The following is a 15956-nucleotide window of genomic DNA, read 5'->3' as shown; positions in this document are numbered from 1 at the left end:
ATGTCAGCCAATCGGTGGTCGCACCTGGCGGCACCGGGGTGGAGCCACTTGTGAGGGACTCAACCTGAACGGTTGCTAGGCAATATACACGGGCTGGCTCTGGGGATACTGCGGGAGCCTCAGCCAATCATGTCTCGCTGCAAAACGAGGGCGTGTACTAATTAGCCCAAAGCCAATCCGTGGCTGAGACAAGAGCAACAGGGCGGGGACATCTGCCCAATAGGAAGCGCTTGAAGGCGGGCCTGACAGTCTGTGGACGGCTACGGCGCCATGAACATCTTGCCAAAGAAGAGCTGGCATGTCCGAAACAAGGACAATGTCGCTCGCGTACGCCGTGACGAGGCGCAGGCCCGGGAGGAAGAGAAGGAGCGCGAACGCAGGGTGCTGCTTGCTGAGCAAGAGGTAAGCGCCGATTCCTGCCGTGCCGAGCTCCCGCCGTCAGTCACACCGACGCTGCGGGCGGGAGCCGGAAGTGGACGCTGCGCAGGCTCAATGTGGCCGCGTCGCGCAGGGCGTTGCTGCGGTAGCCCGGCCCCGCCCCCGAGGCCTCGGTGGGTGTGGTCCTGGTCAAGATCATGGCCTAGGTTCCCCGTGGGCGTGTGCAAGGCCCAAGGGGCTCTGACTAGTCTGCCTGCGTCGCCAGTGTCCTGAGCCCCGGAGACTCGAGAAAGCCCTCCCGGGCTCCGCACGCTGCTACATAGGCGCTGTCCTGTCGCACGGGCATGCGCGATGGCTTCAGATGGGAGGCTCCGGGAGGTTGAGGGGGCTCAGCCTCCCCGCCTTGCGCCAAAGCGCTCACTCCCCGGGGGTTTCTTTACAGCTCCTTTATCCGTTTGGTTTGCATTGTCCACCCCGCAAGGTCTTCCTCAGTTAATCCAATCCTGAACAGCGGCTCAACAGTCACCTGGATTTTTTTGTTTTATTTTTGCCTTTTTTTTTTTTTTTTTTTGGTATCTTTTTCCTTTTTATCGGTACCTGAGATGGAACTCACGACTGCCTGCTTACAAGGCAGGCACTTATGCCACTGAGCTAAATCCCCAGCCCCTATTTTTGCCTTTTTGAAACAGGGTCTCACCATGCTGTTTAGGCTGGCCTTGAACTCACTTTGTAGACCAGACTGACCGAACTCGCAGTGATCCTCTGCCTCAGCCTCTTTGGTGCTGGGATTACAGGCGTGTGCCCGGCCAGCCTACCGTTTTTAAAATCACCTTATCAACCCGTTATTTGCATATAACTCTGAAGAGCAAATTTAAAAGAAACATTTATCATAGATTGTTAATCACCTCGGACTCCTGAAATTCAGATCATCTGCCTGAAAGGCATTTATCAGCCTTTATGTGCCTTGTCTTTTATTTTGATCCAGGGGATCTGACGCGGGGCCTCTCCTGTACCTAGCAGGGGACCCCTCCTGTTTCAGCCACGGATTTCCTAGCCAACCTTTTCTTTTGAGACTTGGTCTTGCTATGTAGCTCAGACTGGCCCCAAACTCCTGGTTCTCCTGCCTGCAGTTACAGGCGTGCGCCACCAGGGCTTGCAGCGGATCCTTGATGACCCATAGTGTTCTGTTTAGATGCCCTTTCTCCCCCCATGCTGGAACAGGTGCCTCTTCTGGGTGCCCATGACCCCAGCATGGTGGCTGCTGTGCTATTCACAGTCGACATCAGACTGACACTTCCCTGAATTATTTCAAGATTCTAAACGCTCTGCCTCTAACTGCCTTTGCCCTCCCCAGGCCCGCACAGAATTCCTACGGAAGAAAGCCAGACAGCAGAATGCGCTGCCTGCACTGGACATCGCAGAGCCTGGAGCTCCAGATTCTGGTCCAGTGAACCTGCTTCGGGAGCTGCTGGTGGAAGGCAAGGGGGTGACCACTGGAAACAAAGAGTACGAGGAAGAAAAGCGGCAGGAGAAAGTAAGCTGGCCTCAGCCTTGAGAGTAGAATGGGAAGGCCACCATGTGGGCTCTGCCTACGCTGTGAAGATAAATCGCACATGCCCAGCGGGCAGCCCAGTCCCAGAAGTGAAGTGGGTTAGTGAGACCTCAGTGCCCTCTGCCCCCAGTTGCTGACCTGCTGGAGGCAAACCTTGAGCTCCGTGCTGCAGGAATCAGGGCCTACCACCCCTGCTCCCTGGCATTCCCCATCAGCCTGGGCTGGCTTCTGGCCCCTGGGCCATCCCTCTTTCCTCTGCTGTCCGTGTTCTTCAGTGTGTGCCCAGGGCAGCAATGCACAGCTCAGGTGCCAATCCTGGGAGTCCAGTTTCTGGTTGGTATCCACTCTTAGCCACCAAGAGGGCTCCACCTCATGTCCGTCCCGCAGGAGAGGCAGGAGAAAGCGCTGGGCATCCTTACCTATCTGGGCCAGAGCGCCGCAGAGGCACAGACACAGCCCCCCTGGTACCAGCTCCCCCCACAGCGAGGGGCCCCCCAGCCAGAGCAGGCCCCAGACGAGAAGATCAAGAGCCGCCTAGACCCCATGCGGGAGATGCAGAAGCATTTGCGGAGGAAGAGGACGCACAGTGGGGAGGGGGGCGGCCCAGTGCAGAAGGAGCGGAAGGAGTCACTGCGGCCCAAGGGGTAAGCACCAAGGCCTCACCCTTAGTGGGTCGGGCTCCCCAACAGGCGGGGTGGGCCAGGGTCCCCAGCACTGCCGGGAAGCTTAGGGTTCTGGGGAGATGGCCTATTTCCATTTCTAAGCCACTGTGTCAAGACAATCTACTTAAAAGGCTTTGACAGCCTTGATTTTTTAGAGTATTGCTGAGTCCTGGCACAGGCCTTGAGTCCCAGCATGCAGGAGGCTGGGCAGGAAGATCACGGTTTGAGCCCAGCCCCAGCAAGTTTGTGACTTGTCTCAAAAAAATCTAAAACAAAATCTTTAAGAAGAGCCAGGATGTACAGGGCCCTGGGTTCAACTCCTGGCACCATAGAGAAAAGAAGGGGAAGCAGGGCCTTGGGGAGCAGGGGTGACGAGAAGGGGCACAGAGAACCTCCATCCAGAGTCAGCCTGCTACAGACACTGACCCTGCTCCCCCACAGGCCCCCATCGCTGGACCAGCTCCGAGCTGAGCGCCTCCGGCGGGAAGCAGCAGAGAGGGCCCGTGCAGAGGCCCTACTGGCCAAGGCCCAGGGATGTATGCCCCAGGAAGGTGAGCCTGAGGAGACTGACGACCGGCACCGGCGATACAACTCACAGTTCAACCCCCAGCTGGCACGACGCCCCCGCCGGCAGGACACCCCTCCTGCACGCTGACCCCCAGGGTAACAGCAGAGGCTGCCACAGCCAGCCATCATATAAAACTATTTATTCATAAATATTTTCCAAAATGAAAATAGGTTTACCAAAAAAGTCCCTCACTGGGGAGGGGAAGGGGCAGCCCTCGCCCCGGGCCCCAAGGTGGGGCTGGGAGGACCTCCCGGCTCCTCCCTGCGTCCTGGGGAGGGGTGAAGGCGGAGGCCTGGGCCACAGGCTCGGGGCAGGGGTATCAGCATGCGGGGAGCGTAGGGGAGGCCAGGGTCACTGGAGGTCCCGGTCCTCCAGGTAGCGGTACTCGAAGGTGAAGCCCTCCTTCTTCCGCTGGCCCCACTTCTCATAGTCAAAGTAGATGTAGGTGCCCTGGCCAGGGAGAAGGCGGGCGGTCAGCGGGGTGTGCAGCAGGCCAGGACTTTCCGAGGGGGTGCCCCGCCAGGGCACTGCACATCCCCATGGCTGTTGGAGCCTGAGCAGGCACCCCAAAGGGGGAATACCACTGTGACGGTGCAGCCTGGATGTCAGGGTAAGCAGGGGCCTGAGCCAGCACAGGACAGGCAGCCTGGGGTCAGGCTGAGGCCTTGGGAGGGAGATCCCCAGGCCTAGGGTATGCAAAATGCTTCCAAGGAGTAGCCAAACAGGGCACAAGGACAAGGAGGGAACCTGCAGCTGGGAACCTCGAAGCCACTGGACACAGCAACTGCATGTGAGCAGAGCAGAGCTAGGGACACCTGTGGTGGCTCTGGGGCAGCACCATGAATACCTACATGGTGGATGTAGCTGGCAACCCCATGGAGAAGGCAGGCCCCACCAGAGCTGGGCAAAAACCAGGTGTGGGGACCGGGAAGGGGCCACAAAGCCCCCTCTGGTGGCCAAGCAGCCCTGCCCAGCAGGAGCCAGAGATGATGGAGGGTCCTCACCTGCTCGAACTCGTCGGTGATGGTCTTGGGTTCCTCATGCCTTTGGAACCACATCATGTACTTGGTGTGGAACCGCCAGGACTGCTTCTTCAGGGCCTTGGCCGCCAGATACTGCGCCTTAGTGCCCTGTGGACCAAGTGCAGAAGGGGTCAGGGGGCCCCCAAACCACAGCACCGCTGGGGGTAGGGTGGGACACAGGCCAGGCTGCTGAAGGGCTGCGGGCCACAGCACAGGGCGCCACACATATCCATGCCGGTCAGCAGAATGAGGCGAGGTGGAAATTGCTTTCACAGAAGCTTTGTGAAGGCAGAGACTACAGCCCACCAAGAGGCAGGTGGGCAATGTGGGGGGACATCTCAGGCGGGGAGGGGGCGGTCTGGGCTCAGGGGGGCAGAGGCCTCCAGGGGCCCTGCCCTGCTGAGGAGAGGTGATAGCAAGTAAACCCTCAGCCTGAACAGCTGGAACACCACAGGGCAAGCTGGGGACCAGAACAGGTGGGGGCCAGGGTCAGGGTGGGGAAGGGGTGCGGTCCCAGTAGCCGCAGCAGGGCACCCACCTCACCCCTCCAGCCCGAGGGGGTACGGCGGCAGTGGCGGCAGAGCTGGGGGCCCCGAGGCTTCCCGGGGGCCCTGCTGTACCTCCAGATAGTAGAAGATAAAGAAGAGCGTCTCGGTGGACAGGCGCTGGTAGAACTCCACAGTGTCCGAGTGCGGGGGCGGCATCTGGTGGTGGTAGGGGGGCGTCGGGCAGGGGTTCCGGGGCAGGTACTGCCTGTGGAGGACCAGGGGTCAGTGCCACTGCCTTCTGGCTCCGCTTGGCCCAGAACCCTGAGCAGCAAGTCCCAGCTGGGCCCTCAGCTTCAGTCTCCTCTACAGCACTGAACACAAGGATGCTGAACTACACCCCAAACCTGTCTACCCCGAGGCAGGGTCTTGCTGAGTGCTTGGGCTATGCGTGTCCTGTCCACCTCCCAGGAAGCTGGGACAGCAGGGGTGCACCACCTCATCTCCGGGGATCCGGGAGGCAGCCTAACCCTCCCCCCACTCCCACTGCCTTCTCACCGTATGCGCTCCGAGTCGGAGGGGTGGGGCATGTGGTGCCAGGCGGCCTCCTCCATGGCCTGTTGGTAGAGCTGCTCCTTGGTGAGGGGCACCGGGCCCAGCGGGCACACACCCAGCGACAGCGGGATGTTCACCTCCGACAGCTGCAGGGGCGGCTGCGTCGAGGCAGGGGGCGCCGAGGTGCTGCTCAGGATGATGTCTGTGGGGCAGGCAGTGCAGCGGGGTGGGTGAGGGCAGTACCCTGGCTCCTCACTCCCTGCCCCCTGTGCCCTGAGGGACCCTCACCTCGATCAGTCAGGTGGAGCGTTGGCACAGGGTCCTCAATGCCTGAACTGATGGCTGCACGCTCAGCCATGGACTTTAGGGAGCTCAGGGGCTCAGGGGCCTGCAGGGCAAGGGGCACATTGACGGCTGGGCAGAGGCGCGGACTGCAGGCTACAGGAGCCCTGGACACCCCCCCAAGTGTGGGTGTAGACATGGATCCTGGAGAGGATCTATGGCACACTGAGGGGAGGACACGGAAGGACAAGGCACACACCTCCTCCTGGAAGGGTGTCCAGCACGCCCACACAGGAGACCTCCCTAAGGGACTGAAGTGACACTGTCCCCCAGTCTGGGCTATATAGCCCAGTACTGATCCCATGGTCACACGCATTGGAGTGGCACCTGCTGCAGCTACAGGCAGGACTCACCCTCCTGGAGCATCCCCTCAGCCCAGCCTGGCACCACCTGTGGGGAGCACTGCAGAGCGCTCTTTCCCTTCACTTGGTACTCTACCCACACTCTCCGCCCCCACAGAGTCCTGTGGAAAGGGTGGCTCCTCAGCTGGCATACCCAAGCTCTGCCGCATTCCCCTCTCCCCACCCCCCCAGCACACACTATATCCCCAGAGCCTCTGCAGCCCACCCACTCCTAGGCAGGACTGTCCCAGGACTGCACAAGGACAGAAAGGACCTACAGATCCAGCCACACCAGGACTTCAGGCCAGACAGCCCGGACTTGCGCTCAGCCTGGCCCCAGGCCATGGTGGACCTGTCTTTGGCCCAGCAGCTGCCCTCACAGCCTCAGAATGAGCGGCACTGGGTGAGCTGGGGACAGCATGGGTCAGTGCGGAAATAAGGACAGAGACTAGTCCAGGACCCGGCCAGGGCAGACAGAGCCACATCCAGGAAGGACCCGTCATGCACAGGCTTGACTGAGGGAAGGAAGGGAAGGCACCCCCAAATGAATAGCTCAGTGTGCCAGGGACCACGCTGAGGATGTGGGACACACAGCGGACCTGCAGAGGACATGGCAGAGCTGGAGAAGTCAAGACCCAGAGTCGGGGGTGAGGGGCACTCACCTTGATCTCTGGGGCACTGCTGAACTGCGGGGGCCCATTGAGCAGGGCCCCAGCCGCCTTGCCCTCACTGAAGCTGGGTGTTGGAGAGCTGGGGGGGTTCACAGGCAGTGGCACCAGGAGGCTGGGACCCCCAGAGTTGTTCCCTGAGCCGGGGGCCACACCCCCAGCCCCCGTCGGGGCAGCTGCACTGGGCTCCTTCCTGGCGGGAAGAGGAGGAACGCTTAGGAGAGATCAGGAAGGCAGATGGCAGCGGACAGGGCTCTGAAGGGCAGCTGGGGCAGGCAGCTGGAGAAGCAGTCCCTACAGGGAGAGAGCCTCAAGGTGGCCCAACAGCCACAGGCTGACCAACGCTGGACATGGGGTGTCAGTCATGGTAGAGAGCAGGGCATGAGGCTGCAGCCCTGGCTGCATGAAGGAGGCTGAGGCAGGAAAGCTGGAGTCCCAGCCCAACCTGAGCTACACACTGAGACTAAAGTCAGCTTGAACCACGTAGTGAGTGAGACCCTGCCTCAAAACACAAAGAGCAAAACAAAGAGAAAACAACGGGGTCTAGGAGGGAGGTTCCAATCCCAGAACAGGTGGCCCTGGCCAGGTGGCCCAGCAAGGGCTGGGGTGAGCACCCCAGGCAGTGGGTTTTCCATAAGACACTCAACAGTGGGCCAGTGGAGCTCCTGCCCAAGGCAGGGGCAGCTAGGAAAGCTCCCCTTAGGAAACAGAGCAGTGGCTGCTGCAGTGGGTGTCAGGGTCAAAGGCAGGGCTGACAGCAGTGAAGCCCAGAGAAGAACACCCTGGAGGGCAAGGCAGGCCGGGCATGCCTGTAACCCCAGCCCTGGGGCCCGAGGGTCACAAGTTCTAGGCTAGTCTGGGCCACACAGTAAAACCCTGTCATGAACAGACCAAGGCCAGGCTAGAGGCCACCGTACACCTATCCTAGGTTAGAGGTGACAGCACAGCATCAGACACAATACCAGGGGCCCCATGGCGGCACCCCACAGGACAGCCTGCGGCTGGCAGGAACACTCACGTGGTGCTGGGAGGTGGGTTGTGCGGGCCTGAGGAGGGGCCCAGGGCCTGGCTGCTGGTGCTGCTGCCCGAGCTGCTGCTTAGGGCCACCTCTGCGGGGCTATCTGCCACAACAGAACTGTAACCTGGGAGGGAAGGGCGTGTGGCAGGGCGGCTGGCTGCCCAGCCCACCCAAGGCCCAGCCCCCGCCGACCCCACTTACTAGTGGCGCCGTTCTGCTTGCCGGCCCCACCACCCCCGCCGCTGCCACTGCTGCTGCCGCTCCCTCCGGCGCCCCCGCCACTCCCACCACCCGGCTGGGTGCTGGGGGGCCGGGGCTGGGCAGTGCTGGGTCCGCTGGCGGCAGGTGGGGCCACAGCCTGAGCATATGGGGCCGGGGTGCCTGAACTGTGGCCAGGAGCTGGGCTGGCCTTGGGGCCCAGGGCACTTGGTGTTGCTGTGGAAGCAGGGGCCCCATTGTTGCCAGTGGTGGTGCTCAAGGCAGAGGTGGCAGGCAGGGGCCCCGAAGGGTACGTGGGTGGCACGGCTGGGGACTGGGGGTGCTGGCTGCTGTGGACAGGCTTGGAGCCATTTTTGGCTGGTGACTACAAGGAAGAGAACAGAAGTCACAACTGGGTGGGTGGGCCGGCCCCTAAGCACTTGCAGTCTCCCTGAGTCACAAGGGCCCCTCCTCAGACTCTGTTACTGCCTCTGGGGGCTTCCCCATCCCACCTGCCCGATCCCCACATGCCAACTGGCATCTCCTCCACGGCCCCGAGTGGGACTTGCTGGAGCAGCCCCATGCTACAGTAGAGCGGACACAGTCAGCAGCTGGGCAGCGCTGCAGAATGTCCCTCAGAGAGCCACTAAAGCACTCACTGCACACCAGCAAGTGGTGGCCAACTCATGCCCGAGCCCCCAGCCTAACCAGCACCCAGGGCCTCACTCCTAGAGGGCCAGGGCCAAGCCAAGCCAGGGGGTCTCACCCAGCCTCACCCCTTCCTGCAGGGGACCCCAGCAGCCCACCTCAGCCTGCTCCTGGACCCAGGCAGAGGCAGGCAAGGGCAGCAAGGCCAGCTGGGGCCGAGGGAACTCTGGTGGGTACTGCGTGCTGCACTTCCCTGCCACTCCTGAGCGCCTGCCCACAAGCACCAGGCCACTGGGCATGCACACACACCTGGCTGACTTCACTGTCTGTGGAGCGTCCCCTCTTCTTATCGTCCTCCGAGTTCTCCTGCAATACAGCAGGTGGAGTCAGACACCCTGTGGCCTCCGGGCCCACCCAGACACCAATCTCTAAACCCTCCGGGGCAGTGCCTGGCTGGCTGACCTCATGCCCTGCAGCCAGCCAAACAGCTGGCTTCCCTCCCCCAGACACCTAAAGCCCCCATCCCACAGGGGGACGCAGGCCCACACCAGTGCTGCTGCTCCACACCCAAGGCCCTGGGGTGGTGCCAGGTCAGTCCCAGTGCACCCCAGAAGAAGGACCCAGCTGCGCCCAAGCACCCTCACCGTTGTGCAGTTGGCCGGGCTTGGTGGGATGGGTGAGCTGGACGTAGTGGAGGTGGGCGTGCTGCTGGACTGATTGAAGATCTCGTCCTCCATGTGGCTGTGGCTTGGTGGGGAGGTGGCGACCAGCGCCTGTGCTGTGGGGGCAAGGAAGAGTATGCTTAGCAAGGCCACAGCCCCTCCCGGCTCCCACCTGGCACAGCGACAGGCAGCCCAGGGCCTCACGAATGTCCTCGAGGTCCAGGTCATCGTAGAGGAACTCGTTCTCCTCGAAGTCGGGGTCCTGGGACGAGTCGACGTAGTACTCCACGTCATCCTTGATTTTGCGGATGGCATCCACCAGGATAGAGTCATTGTCCAGCATGCGCAGGATGGTCTCCAGCATGCGCACGTGGTAGCGGTGCTTCTCAATGTGCCTCTTCAAGCCCTCGATCCGGTCCTGCTTCTGCTGGTGAGCCCAGGCCAGGCTCAGGGCTGTGGAGCACAGTCCTCGGCCCCAGTCCAGCTCCCTCAACCCACACAGTGTAGTGTGGAGTCCCTTTCCCCCCATCCCCAACCCCAGTGTGGGTCCCATCACTCCTGCCCCCGATCCTGCAGCTCTGCAGACTGCAGAAAACTGAAAAACCCTGGGCTTTCTACGCCACCACACTCAGCTGCTATCTGTACCTCCCCCCACAGGGCCACCCCACTTGCTCCAACCTTCTCCTGGCTTGCAGATCCTGTTCCCCACCCGTCCTGCTGCAACAGGAGTAACAGCAGTCCCCAGCTGGGAGAGCTGGCAGTTCACAGCCATGATAACCCAAGACAACCCGTCATTGCTGACCCACGCCTGTTCCCACCCAGGAAGCCCAAATGCAGAAGCCTGGCTGCTGTACCCCTCCAAGCCCCAAGCCTTAATACTAGACCCCTCAGCCTCCGCGCCAAATCTCTCCTCTCTTTGGGAACCCACTGTCATCCATGTAGGCCGACACAACTCCAGCAAGTTCTGCTTCCCCCCACCCCACCATCTCGGCCCCTGCTCCCCAGAACCCTGCTGAGCAGGGTCTAAATCACTCTGAGCTCATTCCCTGCGAAACAAGGGCTGGGACCCACCGCTCCTGCAGCCTGTCTGCAGAACACACCACCCACCTGGCACCCTCACCCCACTTGCCCTCCTTGGGAACCCGGGGTGCTCCAGGCACTGCGTGGCCTCCTGGCCTGGCTGTCCCTCAAGACCTCAATCTGTCACCCCACGGAACCCAAGTTCATCTTTACCCACTGCACCCTTCTTATGATGGCTCCACTGCCTGGGCTCAGCACTGCCTGCCTCTCCAGCCCAAAGGCCAGCCCAGCCCCACCTGAAGGAGGGGGCTCCCCCCACTCACATCCTTGTCACCCTTCTTCTTGCGTGTCTGCACCGACAGGGACTCCACCTCACTCTCAAACTGGTCCACCTGCATGTTTAGGGTGTCGATGGTGTTCTGGGGGAGCAAGGGCGTACTGTCAGCCAGGGCTCTACACACGCCCAGCCAGGCCCACACTCCTCGATTCTCCCAGCCTCGCTCACTGTGAGCCACTGGCCGACTTCCTCTTTCTCCTTCTGGGCAGGGTCCACCTTCTGGGCCAGGCCCAGACCCTCCTTGCTGTACGCCTTGGTTTTGGTCTCTCGCTCCACAACCTTGAACCGCTCCATTTGCTGTGGAGAGTGCAGTTGGCAGGGGACTCTTGAGGGCGGGAAAGAAGCTGACTAAGGGCAGCGACACTTGGACTGAGGCTCAGGGACACCGCCCCAGGGCCACTGCCCCTGCCCCCTGGTCCACACGACAACCTGTGTGGCCGCTTCCCAACCCCACCCCAGCTCCACACTCCTACCGTCTCAATGAGCTTGCGGTTGTCAATCAACTGCCGCTTGTCCTTGATCTCGTTGGAGGCCACCCATGTCTTGATCTGGTCCCTCAGCCGCTGCAGGTGACAGGACTTCAGACTCTGGACCCCAGAACTGGGCTCTGGCTCCCTCCTCTCCCTGGGACCCAGCAGTCCCCACTCCCAGGCCCTCAACCCACAGGACGCAGGTGTCCAGCCCCAGGCCCCTCACTTGTAGCTTCTTAATCTCCTTCTTTAGGTCGGCCTCATACTTTTCTTTCTGGTTCGCATTGGCTGCATTGTGGAGCTGAGGGATGGAGGAGTCAGCAGTCAGTGTGGGCAGGAAAGTCTAGCCCTCTTCTTCCCCAGGCTGGGATTCAGGGACCCCCAGGCCCAGTCCCTCTATCTTAGAGGTGCCCCTCCTAGGTCCTCAACACCAGGACAAGCAGCCCTTTCCCCAGCTCAACACCACTTCCTGGGTTCTCCCCAGACACCCAGACCTCAAGGCCACCAGCCACCGCACCTTCTGCCAAATGTCTTCAAACTGCTCCACACCCTCAGACACCTTCTTCAGGCAGCGATCAATCTCACCTGGCCCGGGAAGGAGGCAGCGGTCAGGGTTCTGCCCTGGCTGACCGAGCACATGCGCATGGCGGCTCCCGCCCCTTCTTGTCTTCTCTCCATCCCCATCCCATCTTCACCCCCTCACCTTGGAGTTTGCGCTTGTCTGCCATCTTCCCTGCCCTATGGACGCGCTCTCCTCATACTCTCGTGGCTCAGCTGCTCTACTGGAGAAAGAGAATGCAACTACTTGATGCCCCTTCCCCAGTCAGCCCGACTCACACAGGGTGTGGCTCAGTGGCAGTGGGGATGGTGGACAGCAACCACAGAGGGAACCAGGAGCGTGCTGGATTTCCACAGGGGATGAGATGCTGTGTGCAGGCTCTGCCCCAGGAGATGCAAAGCCTCCCCCAGGTGACACTGAAGGTGTTTTCGGGCAGGACAGGTGACCTAGTCACTCCTGCGACATGCCAGAAGACACATGGCACCCACACAAGGACCCCCGGGGGCAGTCAGGTAGGGAGAGCGCAGCACCCAGGACAGCATAGGCCGAGCCACACAGGGACCTCACAAGAGGGTCCTGGACCTCAAAGTACAGGCCACTACAGAAGCCCAGAACCAAAAGGAGACCACACTCCTACCTCCAAGAGCCGGAGCCCCAGGAGAGATAGAGATGCCGGCAAGCAGCAGTCCTCAGAGAAGATGGATAGAAAAAGTGAATCTCTCAAAGATAAGAAGCTGAACAGTACCCCAGCTATGGGCTGCACATAGAAGAACTCCTGATCAAATGTGCTTACCGTTTACACTCCACAGAAACCTAAACCAACGGGGTAGATGCCCAAAGCCCCTTTCCCTAAAGGAAGCTGCAACCTGGAGAGGCTTGAGGGCTCACAGGAGCCACACGGCAGGGCCTGGCACTGGGACCCCAGGACAGGGATGGAGGCAGCGCTGTGCTGAGGCTTCCGAGCTGGGCAGAAGCTGCACACTGAGAAGCAGGCTCTGCGGTCGGGGCACCTGCTGGCAAGGAGGGGCACCTAGGCTGGCCCCCACCACAAAACAGGGCCCTCCGCACTGGGGACTCAGGCCCTGAAGCGGGGGCAGACAAGCAAGATGGCCCTTGTGGGGAGGGTGGAAACCCACACGGCGCAGTCCCTTTGGGAAATGGGCCACAGGTCACTGCTGCTCGATGAGCAAAATGCTATAAAGCTGAGTGTTTCCCTATTCACTTTAACTTCTTATTGCCGCACATGGCCAGCAGCTACTACACGGCATGGAACAGAAGGCCTGGACAATGGGGCACGAGGCTGCATGCCAGGCAGAGGCAGTTCACGGCTTGGGGGCTCAGAGCCCCTCAATATGGAGCCCACTGAGACCAAGAGCAACACCCTTAGGCAGTGGGCACGTCATGCACGGGCATCTCCAGGGGGACAGCAAGCAGCCAGGACCAGAAGACAGTTCCACAGAGCACTACAATGGGTTGGCCTGGGTGCCCCCTGGAATCACAGAGAAGGGCTTGTATACCAGGATGAGGAGTGCAGGGACCACAACGACACAGGACACCACTTTCTCCATCAGGCCAGAGGTTTAACCTCCCGCTCCCAGCCAAGAGACAACCCTCAGTCCACATCCCTCAGCCTGGGAGGGGATGCCTTCAGCAATCCCCATCCTACAGAGCCTGGGATGCTAGCACTGGGAAGGGGACCACACTGTGGCAGCAAGAACTCTATAAAGGAGTCAGCTACAAGTGCCACAGAGCATGGAGGACCCATGGAGCAATGCTTCAAACACTGAGGTGGCCACAGCTGTGACTGGCACAGAGATTCCTGATGGGAAAACCCACAGCTGCACAGAGAGGCCAAGCACCCCAGGAACCTAAGAAGAACAGCCCTAGCACCAAAAACATTCCACAAGGAGAGGGCACCAGCACCTTAGCCCCCTAGCAGAGGCAGAGAGTAGTGTTTGGCGCTGCCATCTCGAAGTGGAGATTCCACCACAGGAGCTCTGTCTGTCCAGGACACTGCCGAGCCCCACAGGAGATGGGTGCCACTGCCCAAGAGAAAGAGTGCCTGGACAGCAAGGGAGCCCAACCAGCAGATGGGGTAACCCTGGCCAGGAGGCTCACCTATGAAGACCCACAACCAGAGGTAAGTCAGCATGCATTACCCAGCCAGAGTGCACAATAACAGGGCAAGCGGTAGTGCAGCAAGCAGTTCCACAGAAGCCAGCAACAGCAAAGAGCCCACAGAACTCCACTACCCGGGACAGGTGGCATACTTAGAGACGACTCAGCAAGGGGGCTGCTGGGTGTCCACAGGAGGGCCCTGGACCCTCTGGGCAGCTCCTGCTCCAGATAGAGCTCCAGAGAGCAGTGCTGGAAGTGATGCTTTGACCTGTAGGGGGCCACCCATGCTGCCAGACGCAGGGTCAGCAGGTCAGGGGACTGCTGTGTTAGGACTGGGCAGAGGCAATTACCTCTCCTGGAGCTGCCCATCACCAAGGCTGAGGGCCGCAAACCCCATCCTGGAGTCACACACACCCCAGGGAAGGTGGCCAAAGTGGGATCCCTTCTGCGTCTCAGGCACCCCACACTGCCCATAAGGGGCCTTCCTCTTAGTCTCACACCGTGAGAAATTACGGTGACAGATGGGCTGAGAAGCTTTAGTCAAGAGCCCCTACACCCCTCGATTACACGCTGGGGACACACAGGAAACACAGGACACCTGCGACCCAGGAAGAATGCCAACACAGACACCAAAGGAGGCAGGAACCTTACCCCTGAGGCCAGGGACATTACACAGGTGCCTGCCCCTGCGGGGCCCCGGGAAAAGCTCCTCTTCACCGGGGAAGCCTCGCACCCCCAAGGGGTCAGTGGAGGGGAGGTCAGGGCGGGCCTGGCCGCAAAGTGCTCATGCTCCGGACGTCTCGGTGACAGGACGGGCACACATCACCAGCAGAACACCACTGCCGGGAGATGAGGGACCCCTGGCACCGGTGACACCTCGGAGAAGGCGTGGATATGACTGGCGTACGCGCTGACACTCAAGGAGGCGACAACCTGTGCGACGGGGGACGACGGGAGGAGGTGCCAGGGAACCCAGGAGATGACAGCCTGAGTACCGAGGGGCGGCTGCCACAGAGCACGAGCACGGCCGGCGCGGGCCCCAGCCACGACGCCGCCAGGAAGCCCACGGCCACGGGGGACCAGGCGCTGACCGGAAGCGGACCGGGGACAGGGGACACGGCGGCGGCGGCGGCGGCGGCAACTTTGGCGGCAGCTTCAACTAGCAGCGGTGCGGGTTCCTGCAGCACAGATCGAGCCTGGCGGCAGCAGGGCACACCAAACCGTGCAGGGAGGGGGCGGCACCCTCGGGCGACGGTGCCGAGTGCGGGTACGGGCGCGGGGGCGCGGGGCACGCGGCAGTGGCGAGGGAAGGGTGGGGAGGCCGGGGCGCGACGGCGGCGGGCGGGGGCAGTAGACGGCGCCAGGAGGGGAAGGGGTCCGGCCCAGTCGAGCCTGACGCTCTCACCACAGGAGCTGACGCCGCCGCTGAGGAGCTATCGCGACAGGCGGGGGAGGCGAACGCCTGCCGCCTTTTTCTCGCGCCCCGGGCCCTCACGCGCTGTCGCGATAGCGGCGCGAAGCGGAAGTGGGGTAGGGGGAGTGGGCCCGGGGTTGTTCTGACGACGGGGGTCTGGACTCAGGAGAGGCGGTCGCGTCGGCCGATGGCTCCGCGGAAGCTGACCGGGCCCGGTCCAAGATGGCGGCGGCGGAGGCAGCCTCCCCTCCGCTCTTCTCGTCTCTGGCGCCGACCCGCCCCCGACCCCCGAATATAGGCCCATCATTGCTCCTGCCGCACGTCGCTCTTGGCCGTAAGGCGCATCTTATTGGTTCTTGTCACGGCTGTGGCCAAACCCCTCTAGTGGATTGGATAATGTCTACAAGGCGCGGCATTCGATTGGCCTCCATCGTAACCGGCTAGGATTGGCTCAGGTTTTCTCCGCTCCACCTCCTCCTTCTGCCTCGGGGCACAACACGCCAGCGCGAGGACCCATATGTCAATCAAAAGGGCTGTGTGGTGCTGATTGGCTGTACCCGCCCCCTTCTCCTAAAGCAATTGGTTGGCGGGAGGAGTTAGGCTGATCAGGGGCGGGAAGTCGTCCGTCAAATTTAGAGCTGTTTTTAATTGGCTCCAAAGGACAGTCTTCCCTAAAACCATTGGTTGGTCTTGAAAGTGGGTGAGGAAAGCGGAGGAAGGCATGGAGAATGGAAATTACAGCCAGTGTATCTAAAGGGAGACAGCTTCCTTCAAAGCAAAGGGGAGGACCCCAAGCAGAAGTCATCTGCCAATTAAAACAGCCACCGGGTCAAGGAGGAGGAACTGGGCAAGCTGGCGCACCCCTTTCCCCTTCTCTGGCTCTGATCGTTGTCACTTATCTCAGTTCAACCAATCGCGCTGCGAGGAGGCGGCACCTGC

The 15956-nt window shown here is 61.3% G+C and overlaps 2 protein-coding genes across 11 annotated transcripts; one reads left to right on the top strand and one right to left on the bottom strand.

Moving 5' to 3' along the window:
* The first annotated feature begins 126 nt into the window (after window positions 1–126).
* On the top strand, window positions 127–3327 carry Leng1 (leukocyte receptor cluster member 1). Its single transcript, XM_003465573.5, has 4 exons — window positions 127–402; window positions 1733–1912; window positions 2318–2574; window positions 3034–3327. The coding sequence occupies exons 1-4, from the start codon at window positions 271–273 to the stop codon at window positions 3245–3247; spliced, it is 783 nt and encodes a 260-aa protein (XP_003465621.1). The 5' UTR covers window positions 127–270; the 3' UTR covers window positions 3248–3327.
* Window positions 3285–15279, bottom strand: Cnot3 (CCR4-NOT transcription complex subunit 3). 10 transcript variants are annotated; one of them, XM_013147809.3, is made up of 18 exons: window positions 15009–15277; window positions 11630–11708; window positions 11444–11511; window positions 11153–11227; window positions 10930–11019; window positions 10625–10753; window positions 10443–10538; window positions 9304–9526; window positions 9082–9215; window positions 8747–8803; window positions 7793–8174; window positions 7592–7694; window positions 6568–6766; window positions 5511–5610; window positions 5226–5424; window positions 4803–4935; window positions 4165–4290; window positions 3285–3610 (listed from the first exon to the last, which is right to left on the bottom strand). In XM_013147809.3, exons 2-18 carry the CDS (start codon window positions 11652–11654, stop codon window positions 3512–3514), a joined length of 2238 nt encoding a protein of 745 aa, XP_013003263.1. In that variant the 5' UTR covers window positions 11655–11708; window positions 15009–15277; the 3' UTR covers window positions 3285–3511. The 10 variants fall into 10 exon arrangements, with proteins under 10 accessions (XP_013003263.1, XP_005001785.1, XP_003465501.1 ...); XM_005001728.4 differs by having other exon boundaries at window positions 7592–7715; window positions 15009–15276; XM_003465453.5 differs by having other exon boundaries at window positions 7592–7715; window positions 9304–9523; window positions 15009–15276.
* Between the last annotated feature and the right edge of the window lie 677 nt (window positions 15280–15956).

Source organism: Cavia porcellus, unplaced genomic scaffold (genome assembly GCF_034190915.1).
Source record: "Cavia porcellus strain 051 isolate PalLab524CR breed Dunkin Hartley unplaced genomic scaffold, mCavPor4.1 scaffold_7, whole genome shotgun sequence".
Classification (NCBI taxonomy): Eukaryota; Metazoa; Chordata; class Mammalia; order Rodentia; family Caviidae; genus Cavia; species Cavia porcellus.
The sequence above is the reverse complement of the archived record's forward strand: the minus strand, read 5'-3'. Positions and strand labels throughout refer to the sequence as shown.